This window comes from Plectropomus leopardus, chromosome 5 (assembly GCF_026936395.1).
Source record: "Plectropomus leopardus strain MGB_pleo_1.0 chromosome 5, ASM2693639v1, whole genome shotgun sequence".
In the NCBI taxonomy this organism is placed as follows: domain Eukaryota; kingdom Metazoa; phylum Chordata; class Actinopteri; order Perciformes; family Serranidae; genus Plectropomus; species Plectropomus leopardus.
Genome location: NC_142180.1, coordinates 11,933,482 through 11,956,170, shown reverse-complemented (window position 1 = coordinate 11,956,170; position 22,689 = coordinate 11,933,482). Strand labels below are relative to the sequence as shown.

General features: G+C 39.4%; 1 protein-coding gene across 1 annotated transcript in view; it reads right to left on the bottom strand.

Moving 5' to 3' along the window:
- Positions 1–22,689, bottom strand: part of znhit6 (zinc finger HIT-type containing 6) — a 38,848-nt gene that overhangs the window by 12,322 nt on the left and 3,837 nt on the right. Inside the window, exons 3-8 of the mRNA XM_042484234.2 lie at positions 21,761–21,867; positions 21,356–21,441; positions 19,186–19,289; positions 5,233–5,301; positions 4,877–4,957; positions 1,163–1,243 (exon numbers count right to left, since the gene is read on the bottom strand). Of these exons, the coding sequence (XP_042340168.2) occupies positions 1,163–1,243; positions 4,877–4,957; positions 5,233–5,301; positions 19,186–19,289; positions 21,356–21,441; positions 21,761–21,867 (528 nt within the window). The remainder of the gene's footprint in view (positions 1–1,162; positions 1,244–4,876; positions 4,958–5,232; positions 5,302–19,185; positions 19,290–21,355; positions 21,442–21,760; positions 21,868–22,689) is intronic.

Here is a 22,689-nt window from a genome sequence, read left to right as displayed (position 1 = left end):
GTCACATGGACCGGATGCCTGAGCGATGACAGGATTCTGACACACCATTTTATCTTATAGTCAAAACTCAGACACACGTCTAACATGAATATACACCAAGTATCTGGAATTTAAACTACACATTTGTCTATAAGTCTTTATTTTACAACTTGGATATTTTTGTTAGTCCTATCCCATCTGACGCATGACCTCCAATTGTTTTTGCTTTATACATTTTTGTTGGTATTTCTATAGCTGCATTATAACAGCACTGAATCCTAAACTACAGCCAAATGTGACCAGTAAATCCAGAAAATCAGGATGGCAGAATCTACCACAGATGACTCATTTTGTTTTCTCTTGATAAAACTTCTTAAATAACCAAATTTTCTTTTGTGCTATGCTGAAAACAAATACTGGATGATCATATTATTTGAAATTCTCAAATATCAATATCGGACTCGAGTCACTATCAGTTGAGCTGTAGTGTGTAGGGTTAGGGCTGTATATTTAAGGGTACCAGCTAAAAATACATCAGTACTACCAAGTATCGATTCACATTAAATCCACTGGTGCCAAATTTCTTTACCTGAGAGTGCATGCGGCCGACAAAACTGGGTTTAGACAAGAGGTGGAAGTGCCGCCAAGTGCCCCGAATCCTTGAAGCCAGCAAGGAGCTCAAAGGCCAACAACAGAGCTAAACAGAGCCGACCAGTTCAACTTGTGTGACTAGAAAAGAGCAGGGAAGCAATACTGCTTTTTATTCTACTACTTCACCCCTGCAGCTTGTTCAAAAATTATATTTTTGTTATTAAAGAGAGAGTTAAGTACCAAAAAAAGGTACAGGTGGAAACTGGTACCAAATTAGTGTTAACCATACCGCTTCAAATGTGAATAGTGCCCATCTCTTGGTGAACAAGTGATTTTAGCACATAATACCTATTATGTGGCCCAACTTGTTGGACTAGTGGGAGAAGCCTTCAGCTGTAGAGATTTAAGACATGAAGTCGAAAAACAGCAGAGCTGTTCAGTCCTACCGAGACCTAGATTTCTTTTTGACCCTGCACCCACAATTCCAAAAAGAGGGAGAGCAAACATGCAGTACATTTCCCCCAAAGCTCTCAAAGATGTATCACAGTGCACTGGCAATAGGAAATGAGACAGGTGACACGTAGAATCTCACCTCACAGAGTTTGCCTTTCTCCCCTCGGCTTTCATGAAGACTTTCACATGATCAAACGGAGTGTGCACATACATCTTCAACCTGAAACAGAAATCCACATCAATACAGGAGGTTAGTGACTGAACTGGAAACTCAAAAAAGAAAATAAAAAACATGGACTGTGCATAATGTCCTAGGATGGTTACCTTAAAGGTCAAGGCACAAAGAGCTCATTGAGGACAGGACAGACCGAATGTACACTTGTCTGGTATGCTGACTGATATATGTGACTGAGGTTTCTTGTGTGAGGGAAAATACTCCATGCAATTGACAGCCATGGCACCTGATCTCGCTGTAAACAGCCGGCCAATGAGCCACGGAGAGTTGAACCACGCTCAGTTGAATAAAGAGTAAGTGGACGTTGTGTCTAAATGTTTGGCAAAGGACCAAGTTAGGTGTCTATTTTAATGAGTTACATCTGACTGCAATATGCTCTGGCTGTAGTTTTTACAATAGACTGCTTATTGCTGACTGTTATCAGTCCAAAGGTTAGGTCAGAGGAGTCAGATCGCTGTTCTGTTTGAGGTTCAGATTAGAAATACTGAATGTTCTGCAGTCAAAGAGCCTGCCTTGTTCACTGCAGTTCATGTTGGGAGAAACATAATCTTGGGCCGTGAAAAAAAAGAGAGAAGCAGGAGCAAAATTACAAAAGATAAAAGCAAGAAAGACAGATTGAGGGAATCAGACAGAACATGGAAAGACACCAGCCCAATCCCCTGTGACTGAAATTGGATTGAGCTGCTTGGTATTAAAGATCAGGACATAAAACGACCTTTGAATAAGAGCTTTTATAAATTCGCAAACTGAACTTTCTCCTTATTTAATCAAGATCAATTGAACCTATTAAAAGCAGTCTATTCATCTGCTCAGTTCACATTCAAGTCAAGCATAATTGTGGTTCCAAAGATCAGCAGAGTGTTAAATCCAGTCACATTCACAATCTACAGTTAATTTTAATTAGAAACAGAAAATATTTGAAATCTGTTGTGGAGAGGAACAAAGAGGACTTCAAAATAAAATAGTGAACATGAATCTGTAAGAGCGAAATTAACGTCTTGACCTTTTCCTTCTTATACACGACTTTAATAGATGCAGATTGATTTGTACTTGGTCTGTAACTGAGGCATAATCCCTAAACACACCGCTGCCAAACCCAATTACAGGGGTTCTGGTCTGGCATACAGACGACAGAGGACCTGTATACAGGTCTTCAAAACCAAAGCTGCAGTCATGGCTATGAACAGCCTTTATTTTTAGATGATGAATGGTGAGAAAAGTAAGTAAATTTGAAATACAACAGGTCATATGTAGCCCTTCTTAAACAGAGATGGCACAAAAGGGCCAATGCGAAGTCCCTTCTTTGCGCTGTCTTTGCATACATGTTGGTAACCCTTTAAACAAAAAAAATGGCATAACATGGCAAAAACAATCATTTATGTTCCCTGTTATATGGCAGCTGATCATGTTGCCAGACCTCATTGTTTTCACTATTTGCAGCCAATTATTGTTCTTTGAGTTAGCTGCTAACTGCTATCTGCTGCATTTTAAATCTCCCTGCAGAGGGTCGCACACATAACATATCGTCAAGCCCATCTTTCCTATGGCACCATCCTGCCGGTTGCCCCCTTTTTTTTTTTTTTTTTTTAACAAAGAAACAGTACTACCTCCACTGCCAGCTTAAAAGCAAGACAACTCTATCCCCTCATTCCGTAATCATACCTTTTATAAAGAACAGCGAGGCAGCATAAAGGAGCAATATTCCTGCCTTGAATAGGCAGTGTAAAACTTAAACTTATTCATTAATGCAGCACTGATGCTTCAGCTACACCTTTACACCACAGTTTTAGATAATACAAAAGCCCATATGCTATGTAATATTCCCAGGACAAGATGATGCAATAACAAATGAATGTTAACTGCGTCACAGTGGTGTTGGGTTGTGGTTAGTGTTTGATATAATATGCTGCAATAGTGCAGATATTACTGTTCCTGCATTTCAACAGCAATTATTGAAAGCAATTCAATTAGCTTTGTTTTCCCCAGTCTCATTCCCAGTTGTTATGAACTTGAGAATCCAGTAACTAAACACAGCTTTACAGCTGTTGCCAATAGCCAAAGTGCACATTTGAACTTTTCAAGAGAAAACAATAGGCTGAGCAGCAGTCATTATCCTTAAACATAGAGGTCTTCCAAACCATATATCAAACTTGTGTTGACTTCTAGGTCTATTATCACATTGTTAAATTTTCTACTTCTTTTTGTGAGTACAATGACTGAACCAAAACTATTTAGTAGCTGAATTTCTTCCACTAAATGCAGCACATTAATCTAAGGTTTTTGGCTTCTTAGCAGGAACTGTAGCTGATGGCTATAAATGAACTCAATATTACCAAAACAGACATGGTGACAAAGCTACATGCTGTGCACTTTAAATAATGCCCTTGGACGTATTGCCAAGAATATGGATATAGTTTTCACTTCAGCTATCCAAGTTCCATATGGTCTGCAGAAAAGGCTTCAGCACACCTCCATCTTGCACTGCTTCCACATTCATCAATGTGAACTGGCTGCTTGGCCACACTCAGATGCAGTTGGATCCTGAAGCAGTTACTGAAGCTCTTGGGTAAATGCTAACAACCACAACTTATGTACACAGCAGCCCACTGCTCTTTGTAAGGTCTGTAGCTGATAGTTGTTCTGCAGCTTAAACTCTGTGACACATGTATTTGACATTAACATGATGATGCAGTTTCATTAATCATCAAATAGCAAATCCTTCCTAAAGAAATAGGAAGGAAATACAGGCACTACAAAAATGTGGAAATATTAGGAAGAATTACATTAACAAGCCTATATTGTTGTGGCAAAATCATTAAAGAGCTAACATGTTTCAATCACTGCCAGTCTTCGTCAGGGCTTTAAAAACATTTACAACATAGGTATAACCCCACCTATATTGCATGAGGAACCAATAGGAGGCCATCAAGTCACCCAGATGATGAAATGACAGGTTAAACAAATAAAATATAAATGACAAATAATAATGAATAAACTGTAATAATAACAAATAATAATGAAAAAAAACAGTTTTTCGTGTTCCCCATTTCCATGAATGCCCAACATGTCAAGTTTTTGATGTATATTCGATTATAGAGCGATTAGTCGTCGCTCTCTTTTTCTAAGCACAGATTTTTAAAGCACAAACTCAAATCAATCAGTAAACTAGGCAGTGTTGATCTTATATAAACCAAGATTCTGTTGTGACTCGTTGTTGTGAATGTAACTCACAATTCTGCCACAGAGTTGAATATTTTTTGCCTAAAATGTTTTCATGAAACTAATTTTAGCTTACAGTTTATCTGTAATTTGAAATTGTTTGATACCAGCCGTCCGCCATATTGTTTCCTGCGCAAAAAACTTCCAAGCTCTTATTACATCAACTACGAGCAGGAGCGTTTATGGTCTGGTGTGTTGCAGTGCATTGTGGTAGTTGTAGGTTTTCTACCTCCTGAACATAAGTGAATGCCACAGCCTTTTTTCTCTGTTTTCTCTGGTTATGTCGCACCAATATAAAAGTCACTGCATTTTTCTATTGCAGAGACAGCCTAATTCTATAAAAAGACCATCTTTCCAGCAGTGAAATACTTCTTTAAACGTTGATGGGACAAAGCTCACTTTTGACGTGTCACAGGGTCCGACTCTGTAGGGTGGATATAAGAGGTCAAGATCTGCTCCAAGGTTTGCTTGTCAGGGACCCTAAAACAAAAGAAGATTTTGAAGGAAAGAGCAAATATGAGAGACATTATGTGAAAGTTAACTTCTAAATCATGTAAAAAAAGGTCATAATGGATAAAATCTCTGTGTATCATTTACAATCCTGGACAAACACACATCTGAATGGTCCCTCCTGCCAAGTTGCAGACTGTGCACCATCATGGCATTCCTTCTGAGTATTGAAACAGTATTGATAACTTTGCTCTTTACAGAGTATACATATTATTCAATACATGGAGTATAGTTGTGTAACTCACCTTTTCTGACTGAACTCTGTGCTGCTCTGAGGAAAGATGAGCTTCAGGTGCCACATGAACAGTTTTTCTCTAAATAAGACACAGTAAAACTTGTTTTTAGTTTCAGCTTTTTAAAAACAGTAGTGTTTGATGCATGTTTTTCTCAGACAAATGAGGTCACCAGTGCTCTCACAGTATTCCCTTCAGTCAAACACAAATGCCCTTGTTTAAATTCAGAGCATAAAATGGATCCAGCCTTAATCTGTCCAAGACAATACGCCTGGCTGCTTCCAAAATCTTGTCCATCTGTGTGACTGTGTGTGTAAATGAATAAACCAGAGTCACCATGGAGACCATGACATATACACTGGATACTAGGACACCAGCTGGTGGATATCACATAATGATCACTTCTTCTGGGGTAATGCTCTGGGCAGCAACTATTAAACGTGGTTGGGGTTTTTTAGGGTTGCTGGGCGTGCTCTACAACCAAACATTTATCTCCTAAACAGCTGCTGTGTTACCTCCTAATGTAATGATGCAGAAATAGCCAGCAAATCATAAAATATCAAACAGTTCTTATTTCATCTTTAGCATTTTACAGTAGTGGATTAATTACTATTACTTTGGGATTTTGTCTGCCTATATGCCAATTTGACACATTAAAATAAATCTCATATTAAAGCGAGCGAGTCCTGTTATGCAGATAAAACCAAGAAAACCATAAAAGTATAGTTTTTGTAGCCCTTGAGAAACAGAATATAGTCAACTGGCACAGGCATGAATAAGTCCTGCACTCCAGTCATATACCCAACATACTGAGCTGAACCTAACTACAAGGACGTGAGTTGACCAAGACCACAGAATTTGCCATATATAGGGTGGAGCTGATTCATCACCCGATTCTCCATCAGAGCAGAAGGACGGAGGCCTTGATGGATCTGAAGGATGAAGATGAAACATGCGGCCCAAAGCATAATTGTAAGGCACATACGGGAGACCTTGTTATTAGGGCTCACCAGCAAAGATTCAGAGTGCAACTTGGAGGTTTCTTTTGATATCTGTAATATAAAGATTTTTGTATCTTTTTTTGACCTATCTAAAAACAAGCACTGCACAGTTATCGTGGCTTGATTCTCAGCCTATTCTGGGTATACAACTTGTGGTTTTGTTTTGAAATAAGAATCCATATTTGCCATGTTAATATGCTGTAATTTTGTAATGTTTAAAATTTTAACAGATGTACAGTTATATGCTACATTCACTGTTTCATGCTAAGCATTAGCATGTTCATATTCTATGTTAGTGATAATCTTCAAAAATAGGCCAGCTACCAGTCATTTTTTAAGCAGCAATGCAAAACTAAAATTACCACCTTGTGGATGTATGCCAAGTTGCGGTTACATTCATGTCTGTGAAAACATGGATGCGTCACAAAAATCTTCCTTTCTGCTGCACAGAAGATTTATACAATCAGCACAGTTTTAAGGTGGGCACCAAAGATTAGTGTCACCATTTCAGTATCTGACCAAATGACTCTCCTGCTCCTAAGTTATGACATTGAGTAATGGCCAGAAAAAAGTGTTTTTGCAGAACATAATGATGCCAAGGTGGAGTTGACCTTTGACCCTTTGGGGGTAAAATGTCATCAATTCATCATCTCTTTCTATTAGACATTTTTTGTGAAATTTTGGCATAATTACTTAATGAATTCTATAGCCAAAAACATGTTTTGTGAGGTCACAGTGACCCTGACCTTTAACTTTATCAAATTATAATCAGTTCATCCAAGTAAATTATGGAAAATTTTGGGAAAAAATTAAACATTTCCCTTAAGGCCTTGAGATATCAAGTTCATAATATGTATGTATATATATATATTGTTGTCTATAATTGAGAATGAAATATTTGATATTTGAGCATAATGGGCACACAGGCACACATTTAGACCTAGGATGAAATTTGTGTTTTTCATTAAATGTATATGTTAATTTTAATTAGTATTTGCAGAATGATAGCAACAGCAAGTGTTTAACAATTTATGTTTTTATTCTCTAGTATTGACTAAGACTTGTTCAATGTTCAAACACATTTTGTAATTTTTTTGTAAATGGAATTACAGCAAAATACTGGTCAAATGAATAAAACAATGCAAGAATATAAAGTACATATTCTGACAGACTTAATTATCACCTACAATGAGCAGCTGCTTGTCATTCCAAGCAGCAAACTCCAAAGAAGTGCCAAAAACTGTAGTTCTTGTAGTTGAGGCTGGCTCCAGAAATGAGTCAATACCCACATACACCCATGTTAACAGGCTCAACTTAACAGCAAATACAGATATGTTACAAGCCTGGTACAAAAACTAGTTTTGATCTCAAAAGCTAATGTTACCATTCATGACAACCGTATGGAGGGTAAATGCTTTTTATATAACTCGCCTGTTTACACTTTATTAAGGCTTACACATATTAAAGGGCGGAGCTGCTTGAGTGGCAGGCAGCCTTTGATGCATTGCTACAGTCTAAGAGTCAGATCCAATTTCTCGTCCAAATATGTTCACTTCTGGCTCCAAGACAAACAACATGGCGGCAACTGAAATGCCTAACTCGAGGCTTCAAAACGGAGTCTATAAAGTAAAGGGCGACGTTACGGTAGCTAAGTCTATTATTTAATAAAGTAAATGCTTTGACAGGCGATCTGGTGCTTTTGAGGTTGTTTTGTGAATCCAGATGGTAGCACTATAGAACAGGGGGCATGTTTTGTTTCCCTGAAAACAAAGACAGGATGGGTAGGAGGAGTTGAAAAGTGAAAAAGTATGTGCAAAACTGGCAGAACACCCAATGAAAGGTGCTTATGAGTCTCTACTCAGCTGTAAGGAGAGGGTGAAGGGGTAAAGCTGTAGGCAATAGGCATGCTGGGAGTGTAAACTAGGGGCTGGGAGGGGATTCCCTACGCAACTGTAGACGCACCTAACACCTCTAACCCCTGAGTCAGAGGAATTTATGTTCACTCAGTTTTGGCTGAGTTTCTACTTTGGTGCATCGTTGTGCATGCATGTGTATACGTGCGCAGGTGTGCATGTGTTGGTGCGTGCAAGCAAATTGAGGGTGGAGAGCCAGGTGTGATGCCATTATTCTGTCATTACAGTGAATGGAAACTATGTCTTTCAATGGAAAAGGGGCTTGCCCTATGCAAGATGCATGCAATCATTTCAGGTAAGGCCACAGTGCATACCTGGGATAAGTGCCATCATTCATTGTCGGGGGGCAACATAAAGAAGTCAAAAACAGAAGCATCAACAGGGGAGGACGACAGCTTTGAATACCAGAACCTGCTGAAAAATATCAGGACGCACAGCCTAGTCCTTCAGCAGTAATTGCTGGAGGGCCTTGAGCATGGCATTTAAACTCTAAAGGAGAGCAAACAGTGAAAAGATAGTTGTGCAAGGCAATTTCCATGTGTATCTGTGTATATAAGAAGTACAATTCCTGCTGAAAACATGCCTGTTTAAAAAGATTAAGCGCTTAAACCACACAAAGATTATGTTGAAAGGTTTTCTAACCTCAACAGAATCCCATGCAGTAAGCTATCTGCTACCTTACATGCCCTGCATTAAAAGGCATTTTCTCCTTCAAGAGGGATTATTCATCAAACAGCTTGTTAGACCACAAGCACTAAGCCTAACCAAATACAATAGGACTGGCCAGAAGAGAGTGCAAGAAATGTAAACATGTTTCATTATTAATACTGTACAAATATAAAACATTTGTTTTGAAGACAAACACTGACTCCTGCAAATCTCTCGGTTTATAACTGAGCTACTAAATGTCCATCAATCTGTAACTGCGAGTGTGTTTTAGGCTTGCATACACGTGCGGAAAAAAACCTAATTTTCTCAGGGTACACAGGCAGGCAGGACATTTTATGATCAGCTCTGGAAGTTACAGTGTGTGCTCCGGATTCAGATTTTGTTTATTTTGTCTCATTCTGAAACCTCAGCGTCCTGGGTAAAATCCCTCAAGGATTCAAATGATTCTCAGCAGCCTGAGTTGCTTAGAGAGGATGGAAGTGGTCATTTCTTGCTGCTTCCCAAGGGGTTGCTGCGTTCTCTTTCTCGAATTAGCAGCACAATAGTATTTTGTTTTCAACGAGCGTCGACCTCCAAGGCTGAAAAATGATTGCAAAAGTGCCAAAAACTGCAGTTCATCAATGGCCACTTGAGGCTGCTTCCAAAACCGAATAATCTCCATAAACTCCCATGTTAAAATGTCCAACTTTGCAAAATGTAACATGTTTTACAGCCTGGTTTTGAACTCTATGGCTAATCTCAAGATTCATGACAACTGTACAGAGGGTGAATATTTCACCCCATAACATTTTATCAAGGCCCAAAGTTATGCATATTTAAGGGTGCAAATGCTGAGTGACAGGCTGTCTGTAAGGCATTGCCACAGTCTTTGAGTTAGATCCACCCTTCACTTCTCACATATGGTCACTTGTGGTTTAGAGGAACAAAGATGGGGACGGCTGAAATGCCAAACTCGAGGCTTCAAACAGATCCAGTCCACAAATCAATGGGTGAAGTCACGGTAGCTACGTCCATTTTTTATACAGTCTATGCTTTTCACCCACTATGCTACACATTATGTACACAATTGAAAAGAGCTAAAAATCCATACTCTGGATTTCTTATGAAAACTTCAAATCTTTAAACCAGAACCACAGGAAGCCTCACTTGCAGGAACAGAGGCCCATCATTGAATTTGTAAAATATTTGTTATACATTTCAGTCTGTCACTGTATTTCAATATGCAAGCTAGAAATTTAAATAATTCAAGCCTTGAGCCAAACTGAAAAGTCATCAAAAACACAAGTGATGATTCAGGACATGTCAGGATGATGTCTTTCTTATAAAAAAAAGTGGTGAGAAGTGGTCATCCCCACTAATGGCTGTTAGTCATCTTTGCCCTGAACAGCTTTTTAAATACACATCTGGTGTCTAGGCTTTGCTGAGTACAGTTTCTGTTCTGTTCTTCACAGACCTGACAACAGAACTATAAGCACGAAGGGTGACACTTTAGTTCTAAAAGCATAATTTACATATATAACAAATAATTGCAAATCATTAGCATTTAAAGGAAGCAACTTTCCCTCTCTCTGTAAACTCAAATTGAGTCTCAGAAACTGTCTGCATCCATAAGAGGGGACTGAGATATAAAGCAGACTCAGAGGAGGATGGATGAATTCATTAACAAAAACACACTGTTGATTAAGTAAGCGATTGGAGTCGCTTGTGCCATCAACACTAGAGAGCAGAAAGCCTGACTGGTGGTCTGGCAGTCACAGCAGATCCATCTCATGGGATTAAGGATTGGACAGATCCAACAAAAATGGTGAGGCACATGCAACCATGTGTCCTGTGTATCGCGCCCGTCAGAGGCAGAAGCCAGGATTTGGGTGGCAAGTGGGTGCTGGTGGAATGAGATGACAGGACTTTGGGACCTCTTTACTGAGAAACAACAAATAAATTCAGTATCCAAAGCTGTGTCTGAATCCACAGCCTCAGAGGGTGGAGTGGCAGGGAGATTGATGAACGAAAGAGAGAGGAGACAAAGATTACAGGCAGCTGTATCATAAGACTCCGTCTTAAAGTCTTGGCTTGAGCCTGAGTTGCTGGACAAATGCCACAATGTTAAGTTATGGGTATGCTTTCCCTAAAAAGTTTAGAACACACTGCTCCTCCTCAGTTCAAATATGGAGGGTCTCAGTATGCATGTGGACTTCAAATGAGCTAAACTAGTCTAAAGTCACGCTAGCAGCTTCACGAGTCTGTGATGACCATTACCAAGGAGTAAAAAAGATTGTTGAAAGGATGACGAATGATGAGACATTTTTGCTAGTCTTCGAGTCTTACTACTAATAGGGCAAGAAACATAAATTTAAGTCTGATGTGCATAGGCAGTAGCTGAAAGTAACCTTACATGAACTACCATGTTGGACCAGTGGAAAGTTTGACCCGAGATGTAAAGTCAAATGATGATCCAGGTCATTGGGATTTATTCTCTGAAGACCATGAATCTTAATCCATCCAATAGTTGTCAATATATTTTGCCAATGTAGCCACCTCTAGAGCCAAAGAATTAGTGTTGCTTAGAAAGTGAGAGAGGTCTAATGGCCAAAAGTTGTTAACACTTAAGTTCTTCTGCCCAACAACAAATCTATGTAATTAATTTTGAACAACACATGGGAACCTAATCATTAAAATTCAGTCAACCAAACATGACACCTGGCAGGTTTAAATTCTCTCTAATTCATGCAGCACACTCACATTTCTGGTTAATTCACAGTTTGGAATTTCACACAGAGCCAGAGAGCAGCATGTTGCCCATAGTTATGTGGCCAATTGTGATGACAGCGTTTGCAACACTGATGAAACTGCTGCTTGCCATTCTGATGCGAGCTCTGCCGCAGATGGCAGCCGGCGTAGACTCTGCTCTGCATCAGCAGTGGTTAATCAAGCCAACAGCAGCCAACAGACTGTCTGCTGCAAGTTTAAAAAACATTTGACTAAAGCTGCTGCTGATTATTTCATTTAAACTTAATTTCTGGAAAGTAGAAGTCGTGGTGCACGTGAGTGTGCGATGTGATGAATTGTCATTTGCCATGAAATCTGGAGTGAAATATGGGTCTGTCTACTTAAATCCATTGCTGCATTTATTTATCATATGAACTATTTCTTACACCACTCAGGTTTCTGCAAACCAGTGATGAATGTCATTGCTACATTACAGCATTTTCAAAACTGCATAAATTGAGATACTAAAATTACAACCCTTTTCCATCATCCTAGCAATGCAAGCTGTTGCTGTGGCATGTTGTGCAAGTGTGTCTCCACTTCACCTTCACAACAGGAGAAGAAGACCAAACCATTATACTTTGATGATGCCAAATTCACTGTTCAACTTTAAGTAGTTCCGTACCCCTTTATAACACAAGATTCATTGTGGTCTAGAGTTCTGAAATACTGCCAAAGGAACATGTAAACATCCCTGTTTTCACTTTGGCCAACCACAAAACTGAAGCATAGTAAATGTGCTTCAATAGCACCCCTACCATTTTCTTTTCTATGCTAGTGCAGCCGTAATGAAATCTGGTGACGTCTGTAGAAATAATGTTAGTGCAAACCAAACACTTCCTCCTGCTGCTGCTGCTGCTGCTGCTTCAGATTAAAAGATTCGCAACAGCAAACCAGTGGAAGGCTTTCATTATGAATCAGAAACGAGAATGGTTGACTTAGGCTGGGACATGCTTTCTAGAAAGTACTAGGTAAACATGATTTTTCTGAGATATTCACTTGGCTCTTTATTTCATACTTTAACAGACTGCTGTACTGTTAACATGTTTTTTCTTTTCATCTTGAGTCTACTTTCCGACATGGGTTGGATCCACCAATCAGCTTGGTTAGCACTTAGGTCCATTGGACACATCGTCAAGATGCAGGAGGTGTGACCTGTGAGCTGCTCAGTTCACTAGGCCCAGGAATCTATTTGATGAGCATGACTCTCATGGTTTCCCAGCATATTACTTTTTTGGTGGTAGCCTACCATGATTAAAACATCTGCCACCACGTATTCATCAGGAGCACAATTAGAATATATATTTTGTTTGGTTTCTCATTGCACCATACTCTCGAATAGCAGACAGTGTCCTCGACACAGATGGAGCAGGAGACTGCCAGGCGTAGTGAAAGTTAAAAAAAACTTAACCATTCATTGTGCTGGGTGTAAAAGTTTGCTTTCACTTGACTCTGCAGTACCTATTCCACCTACTGAGGAAAAAAGAGAACTCATGAACAGCTCTGCCCGCATTGAGTTAACAGTCAGACAGTCATTTTCTGTAACCGCTTGTCCTCGTAAGGGTCGCGGGGGGGCTGGAGCCAATCCCAGCTGTCATCGGGCGGAAGGCGGGGTACACCCTGGACAGGTCGCCAGACTATCGCAGGGCCGACACATAAAGACAGACAACCATACACGCTCACAGTCACACCTAAGGGCAATTTAGAGTCACCAATTAACCTGAGCTGCATGTCTTTGGACTGTGGGAGGAAGCCAGAGATCTCGGAGAGAACCCACGCAGACACGGGGGAGAACATGCAAACTCCGCACAGAAGGGCCCCCGCACACGGACCAAACCCTGTTCCAACCGGGTTTCGAACCAGGGACCCTCTTGCTGTGAGGCAATAGTGCTAACCACAACAACACCGTGCCGCCCGCATTGAGTTAGCAGACCCGCCAAAACATCTGAATTTAGAGAGCAGACACAGAATGATAAAGAAAAAGGGACGCAAGATTTGAAAAGACTAAGTCTGTTGACCACCTCCACAGCAAAAGCAAAGTGGTATCAACAGTTATCAACTTCCAGCTCAAAACAAAGCAACACCTTTGACACTGACAACCTCAGATGGTGGTTGCATAATTTAAATTGAAATCTTTTTATCTGTCAATCATTACAGTCAGGCAATTGGCAGTTGAAAATTTACCCCTTTGCGTATGCCTATTTTTATACACACACCACACACGTATTAATCAAGGGGGATAGTGAGGGGGCAGCCATAGTACAGCAAACCTGAAGCAGGCTGGGGGATTAGTGCCCTTCTTAAGAGGAACTTGGCAGTCACTCGGAGGTGACCTGGAACCTTTCTATCTGCCAGTCCACACTCCATACTTGGTCTGTATGGGGACTTGAACCCTGCCACCCGTTGGTGCCCAAGCCAATTCTCCAAAGACAGAGCAACTGCTGTGTTTGGTGTTCAATATATGCATGAAATGTTTGACACGGTGCAAGATAAAATTAAACATGGAACCCCACATTACACACGGCAACATATGGTGTTTCCAGTAGCCATATTTGCTTAGTTCATTACATCTGGGGATCTATTTTTGTGTGATCAACAGGGGTGTCCCAATGCGATCTCAAAGATTGGACTCGGACCGATCAAGGCATTTTTTTAGCTGATCTGGATCGGGAATATTAAGCTTGTAGAACCTGATCTAATCCTTTATTTTATGTCAGCTGTCACACAAGTGTTTTTACTTTCTTGCACAACAACAAGGAATCCAACCTTTATCAACTCATAAACTCGTGTCTGTGTAGGAGCAGCAGCTGAGCCCTACTCGCTGCAAAACACTGCATACTTTTAAACAAAATTGCAGAATGAAGCAGTTCATTAACATTTAGTCAAGCATAGGCTATATATTGGATTCAAATTAATAACTTTGAAGAGGCTTGTGTGCACTGTGCAGCTGTAATTTCTAAAAAAAATATAAGTATCAGGTCTGGTAATCGGCAGATATTCAATATTTAATGACTTGCATTGGGATCCTGGGCAAAAAAACTGTGACTGAGATTTCCCTAGAAATTAAGACACTATATTTACTACAAGATTATTTCCCCTTAGAATTATGAGGTAGAACTGATTTTGAGTTCACTTTTCTCTAACATCTGTCAATATCACGGGACAAAATATGAGGTCTCCTCTAATCCAGAGAGCTGGGTTAATTGAGGCCGATTCCCAATATATGGCAGAGTGACATACATCGCACAAATCCACCCCTTCTCGAATTACTAATTATCTGAAGTTATTATAGAAATATGTGGAGTTATTATCCACAGTAACTGCCTCTGCAATGTGTTGTCCAGTCCACTCAAGCTGTCTATGAGGAAAATGCCCTGCCATGCCAGGTTGAGGCTGTAGAAAACATAATTCCACCCTAAAACAGCTACTCCCAACATACTGCCAAATGCCAGCTATTATATACTTACCCTCCAAGAGCTGGACTGAGAGGCAGCTGTGACTCTGTCTATCTCTTTACTGTTTGTACCTTGTATTTTAATTAGTCACCGGCATAAGATGGAGAGGAAAGTAGCTGCATGGCCATTATTGTGAGTACAAACATTTAATCAAAGAGACAAATGCTCACAAACTCATACACATGCGTTCACACACGCACGCACACCATCGCCAGGCATGAAAGCCCTCTAGTCAGCTGTCTGCCAATAATGATCCTTCTCTGGCAGCGTGAGTGCGTAGCATGAATATGTCGCTAACCAGCTGCAGTCACACTGCTCACACATCTGCTTTTTATATTATGTACTTGGTCGATTCTGAAACACATTCTCTCTCAATCCCTTGCAATTTATTGTATACCTTTCATCCCACTCCTTGTGTCCATTTGCAGGTCTTTGAGTGGTACACTGTTGTGGTTAGATGAAAAATCTTCACAGTGAGACATAGTGAAACTAAGCAGACTAAGCAGAAATAATGCTGTGCATCTTAGCCAAAGATTCCTCTAGTGAAGGAGAAACATCATAAAGATTATTCTTGTGTCTTTTAGATGCTTTTTCTTTTAGCTTTACAAAATAATCTGACATTCTGGTCTTATCCTGCAAAAATCTTTCTGTCACCATCAAGTTCTGAGCAGGGAATGAGGATTATTGGGTTTGAGGGTGGGCAGAGTGTGCTACTACAACCTGACATAATGTTGCCTCATCCTGAGATGTGACGTGCACATTTAACTCACCGCCTGCAAAACACCAGAGACAGACGTGACAGAGTGGTAGACTTTAAGGATGGAAAAACAACATTCAACCAGCTGTAGGGACTGACAAAGGATTCTTTTTAGTGGCAATCCTGATTGGCACCCAATGATGTCCCTGGGCATTTCAGACTCGTAAAACTTTAATATGCAGTTCAATAACCATTTTTCCCTCTTCCCCTCCTCTATTCTTCCACAGAGGGATTAAAGTGGCAGGGGTCAAACTCAGAAGAAATGGGAAAATGAGTGGCAGAGGGTTGTCCAGAGAGGAAGAAAAGATGCCAGACATGACAAGACCACCGGTAGAACTGAGCAAAATGGAGAAGTGCCCATGCAAAAGCACTGCTTCATACTTCAGGGTCTAAAGGAAGTAATAAGCCTCACTCAGAAGTTTGAAAAGTTGACCACACTGAAATAATTTCTCCCAAAATCATTAAACTACCAATGGGGGAACAGTTAAATAACAAAACCAGCCTTGTTGGAGGTGCTGTATGTCATTGTGTGTGTTAAATGTGATTTAAATGATAAAATAATCATTAAAATGAATCATTTGGGATAGTTTCTTGGCCACAGGGAGTCTTCTTCTGTTAATTTTTTATTAATTTCTCAGTAAAGTTTGCATCACGAGGCAATGCATATTGGAAGATTGTTCACTTTTTTTGTGACCATAATTACTGACTTCGTCAACAACACCAGGGCTGTCCAGCTACAACACGAGGTAACATGTTAAAATACCACTTGTGAAAATATCACACATTTCAATAACGATGAAACTAGCTCCTGACAAATTTCAGATGAGGTCAACTGCTAAGAAACAGCTGGGCACTGATCTTCTCGCTGCCAAGCTTCTCTGAAAACTAATTTGCAAGTAGTCTAACCGTACATTTGGTACAGAGAGTGCTATTACTTCAGTCCTTTTGACCTTTGGTGTCAGGATATCTGAGCTTGAAGAGACTTACTGATGATAGACATAATAATGATAAAATACAGTTTTACTTTTAGGGTCCAGGGTGTAGGATGTGGGGAAATGCATTGGTAGAAATTGGAATAGAAGTTTTTTTTTTCTCTGTGTAGTTTGCAGCCTCTCTGAAACAAGATATTTTAATGGAAAACTTTATTCAGTGTTTTTACTGGTTTTATTCACCTAGTGTGTTTGTTTTGGAGAGGACGAGACCACTGCAGATAATTTGGCTCCTGGTAAAAATCCCTTGAAGGTCTGGATGCTATCAGAGTAAAAAGGTGAGCACACATTAGCAGGTGCTGGGCTCAAAGTGTCTCTGCAATGTGCCAAACATAGAAGAAACGCTGATTTGTAACATGATACTGCTTTATTCACTGTTTTCAGCGGTTTTAATCACCTAATTTGTTTGTTTTGGAGAGGAGAAAACCTTTGTGGTTAATTCAGCTCTCGATATAAACCTCTTGCACAATGAACGCCGAAGGAAGTCTAACCGGGAGAAGTTTCAGCTGACTGTATCTTCAATCATCACCTCTACATGCCTCTAAACCCCCGTAAAATTTTATTGTGAAAATTTTGTTTGCAATTTACAATGGTCCCTGTCAAATGAACTTTTAACTAAAATTAAATGCACGTTAAAAAACACGTCTTCAAAAGTCAATGGATGTATGACAATAGTGTGAATTATATTTTTACATATTACAGTAAAACACGTGCGGTCATGCTGTGGAGGCGATGCACTGCAGCTGCCCGTTGACGGTTTGTCTACAGCACAGAATTCAGTGCCATTGATCCTCAGAAAGATGAGTGCATGTGGGTGTCTGTGTGCTTATTGGAAGCTGTTAATATCCTGAAACTGAACAGATCTGACAAGGTTACCATCTACCACCTGACAAGTTGTCACAGAATAATGACCATCTGGAAACAGTCTCCTCCAGCACAACATTATATTGTCGTGAAATCAATAGTAAACCTCAACATATATTAGTTTCAGTTCAGAGACTGGTGTGCTAATATCGATAACACCTCTACCGCCTCAGGTAAAATATCACTCACAAGGACACGAGTAGATGTCCACAGCCTTTCATCATCATGCACCACACTGCCATGAGATAACCTGAAAAGAGTCCCCATGAGATACTACTGCTGTTAGGGCTTAACAAGAGTGCCATCCTGTGGTAAAGAGAAACATCACTAATCAGAGGCTCATTTTGCTCCACATTAAGCTGGGCTTAACTTCACCAGACAATGAATGTTGCCTTTGACTGTGACTGAGCGCAGCAAACAGTCACAAAATGTTTGGGTAAGACTTTAAGTGGCACAAAATGGAAGCTGTATTACTCCTACTTGTGTTTGTGAGACAGTATGTTTGTGTACTGTCTGTTCTATGATCCTGCAGCACGTGGAAAGGATATGTTAAGAAAAAAATAATTATCCATGTATTCAATTTTGGTCAGGATTTTTTCAACATAGTGATAACAGAGTTGTATTCTCTTTTTTTAACAATTACTAGGGATATACTAGGGATATTTATGTTATTAGCATAGCATTTTATGCACCAAAGAGGATGAGCCACACACTGCTTTACAGCCTAAAGGAAGTAATGTGCCTGTGTCACTTTCGCCTTGTTCAGATTGCAAGCCCAAGTTCATTTTTGGGATATCCAGATTGTATCCAGATATATCAAAGGAAGTCTGTTCAGTGAAGAAACCACATGAAATATGATTTTTGCAAATAGAGTCCAAACCACATTTGGAGGTGGTTTGAAGTGACATTCCAATCAGACTGATCAGATTGTATTAGTCTGAACGCTCTGAACTCTCTCACTTCAGTGTCTTTTGCGTCATTCTTAACACAACACACAAAGACAACATCAAATCCAAAGTCATGGAAGTGCTGAGCAGAAAACTATCTGCAGAAAACTGCTACCAACAGAGTACGATGGAGGAGCTTGTTTGGTACAAAGGAGGAGTTTGAGCAAAATGATAAACATCAGTTTCTCTCGCTTCTGTGTTGGAAAGCTGTGTCACCAGTGTAGCTACATTCTTACTGACGCCTACATACACATATACATATATATATACACACACACACACACACACACACACACACACACGCACACACACACACACACACACACGAATATAGTTTTCTGGACATCTTCCCCTAGTTTTGTGAAGATTTTCAGGTCATTTTCAGGTCAACTTTCATTATTGTCCTGCAATTTGCAGGACAATTCTTGCCAAATTGCTCATTGCCTTTTTTCCCCCATGTTTGAATAAACTGTGAAAGGCATGTGAGCACAGAACAAGAAAACTAATGTCAAGTCATGTTTTAAAGGGTTATATTATAGCTAAGGACATAACAAGAAACAATATTCAAAACATATTATCTGCATTTGAGTTATTTCATTCTTACTTTGTGAAGTAGACAGTGGAGTTTTCTCTGCTTTTACTGAAAGTGATGGGGAGGAACCTTAATGTGATATTCATCTTTCTGGCACTGGCTGCCAGCCTCTTTGCCTGGAAAACAAAAAAAGTACAAAATTGTACAGCATTAAGGCTTTATTATTTTTATAAAGGCTGAAAAAACATCAATATACATAAAACAAACAGATCCCCTCAGACCTTCATTTAAGATCTCACAGTAGCATACTCTAAAAAACAGTTTGGTCAAACAGGATGTAACAGGAATCTTGTATTTTTAGTCTTTAACTGATTTGTTGGGGCCACAGACAGACTGACATTTCAGCTCAGAGGAAAAGTCGGGGGGGGGCATCCTCTCTAAGAACAAATAGGTCTCAATACCAAACATCTGTTCTGCATTAAAAAAATCCGTCTGTGCAACTTCAATCAACAATCAAACCAACGGTGACTTGAACTTCCTCTTACTGTGGTCTTATCTGAAATTTGAAGGACAAACGTTTCCTTTCTGGAACCCATGTAGCTCCTTCATGACTTGAGACTGGCGAAGAGCGAGAGACAATAAAAGAGATTTATGAAAAGGTATGGCTATACAAGGCTACTAACAGATTATGGCACGTGCAGTGTTCTGGAGGAAAACCAAATCCCAAGGCCTATCATGTGCCAGGCCTTTATCTCTCACTGAGAATAAGGCTCATTATTTTTGATTGATTTGAAACCGCTGAGGCAGCCACTGCTGCGAAAAAGCCCATAAAAGAACATGCATTACTCCAAGCTATCAGATATCATGTTGTCATGCTGTACAGGTGAAAGCTGGCAGGGACTCACAGTCTTATATAAATGAATGTCTGTGGTTTGGAGCAGCAGCAGTGAGCGCTGCGCAACCACAGCTGCAAATTATACAAGTGAAGCAATAAAAGCACAAAGAGAAAAAAAAAACATTTAGATGATGCTGTAAAGCTCAGCAAGGTCAGGTTTTCAATATTATTGTTTTCACCGGTTGGATTTCAAGAGTCATGCATTAGATATCTAATCTAATATAACAATGCATCAATGGAATATACACATTTTGCTATACATGGGATTTTTTTATGATTGTAAATCATAACAAAGGCATCTCCACATCATGTATTTTCAGGTTGTTTGTGAAAAGGAGCCAAACTGAAGACAATCTCTGTAGGGGGTGAATTGCGCTATAGACTGGCATCCTGCCTCTGTGAATGTCTACGGCTCTCTCCTGGGTATTTTGCTGCTCTGAATTAACAGCGTGCTCCCTGACATGTGCAATCTATTCAAGCTCTAACATCTCCTCAATAATGTGTATGCCTACATGTAACACTGCTAATTTTTATGCTTATGCAGGTTTTTTTTCCCTCCATACCTTAAGGTCTGTTACCTGCTCATGTCTATCTTTCTAGTTTTTATGGTTCTCAAAGCATATATTAACATACTTTTAGTCCTCTCTTGTCTCCTTTTTGTGTTTTTTTGAGTTTTATATTGCTTACTTTGCATTTTTTGATTTTGCATTTATTTGTTCTATGTTGTCCATCTAAAACTTATGTTGCTGCCTGTCTTGGCCAGGACACTCTTGAGAAAGAGATTTTTAATCATTTAAAAGTTTAAATTAAAAAAATCTACTGTCATGTGTTATTTTCTGTTTACATTCCTTTATCAAAATTTAAATAAAATACTGTGTTACAAAAAAAATTAAAGACAGCCACATATTTGTCTCAGTGAAGATAATGGCTTGACATACGGGGCTAGTATTTATCTGTAAAGGGTACAAATCTTTCACTTTTACTCCAAAACACATTATAATCATACTTTATATTTCATACATTTTTTTTATTTCATATTAGGAAAACTTATCATGACCAAATAATCTTTAATGCAAAAGAGCTCAAGGTCTCTAAAAAGTGGATTCTAGATAACAGCTGCACAGAGACAGAGGAAGGAAGCACACAACTTCCTGGACATTTATTAGGAGTGATTGTTCAAAGTATCATTAATCGTGCTAGTCGGACAGTGTGACAATATTGCGTTCGTCAGCATGCGCAAAATAAACTACGTGGAACCAAACCAAACAAACTCAAAAGCGAACCTTTGTGATAAAATACTCAACATTTGGCATGTATCAGAGCTTAATTTGGAAATCAAGGATGTACCTTTAAAGTGGAACGTGGAGACCGAATGAGGCTGTCTCTGGAGGCACCGTCCGCAAATCGTCCTGTGTCCTCCAGAAGCCTGTAGTCTACAGTGCAGGTTAAGGACAAATAGGAAACATGATAAAAAAGTAAATGAGTAGCATTTATTTTCATAATACTGCTCATGTATAAAAGACTATGAAATAAACTGTGTATCAGATATTACCTCGCTAAAGAAACACACGTCTGCTGCCAGCCATGACAAAAATCATATCCTCATCAGCTAGCTGGTTAGTTGAAAGTCTGACGATATCTGTTTTAAAATTTAACAGTGGCTGCCAAAAATGCTTTGAAGTAAACAATACTATAAGTTTTCTAGCTGTTTTCAGTTTTTCGGTCATGGGACAAATAAAAAAAGATCCTCACCACTGAGAAGTGCCATTTCATCAAAATGCGAGAGGGTCACAAAGGCTGTTTTATTTCTCACGCCACTGCATCCCGAATCTTCTTTGTGTTTCTTCACACATGGCAAGCTGGAAAATATACACAAACAGAGTTTGTTAGGTAACGCTTCAATTATTAAAAGGAATTTGGTTTGGCTGCATTTCTGTTTGTTCAGACAGCCGCACCAAAGCACAACAACAAGAAAACCTGACAAAGAGATACAGAAGACTAAATGCAACAAAATATTATCTGAGGACTGCTGGTCTGCTGAACTGAGACCGACAAATATCAAACACTAGCATACCTCTGACAAACTCACACAAAAAACCAGTGAAGCAGTTGGAAAAACACAACTAGATTATATAAAGTGGTAATCAACATTCCAGAAAGATTTTTAATATATGTGTGCTCGGAGAAAAAGACCCAGAAAAAACAAGCTAAAAAAGAAGTATTTGTGCTCCATCTCCTTTCCAAAACCAACCGAAACTCATCTGCTCTTTAAAAGGTTTTTACTAGAAGCAATATTGAAACTGTGAAAGCAGAATCTAACAATTATTTCAATAACAGTGATGACTAATCACAAAAGGGTGCACGACCATTACAAAAGTAAGAGTAAAGGTATTCTAACAATGAATTGGTAACACGAAAACTAAATTCACAAAAGTATAGCTGTCAAAGTAATCGCACTGTCGTTTATGCACACAGGATGTCCAAGACGATTATGAATAACAGTTAGCCTGCAAATATTTAAAATGTTGGATTAGCATCTCATTAGCCCCTGACAGCTAGTATAATAGCTAGTTTGGTTATATTATGCTCACAGTGAACAGACTGAAGAGAAACAAAGAAATTCCAAACATAAACCAACAATCGCAAAATAGCTATAGGAAAAAGGCACCTACAGGTAACAC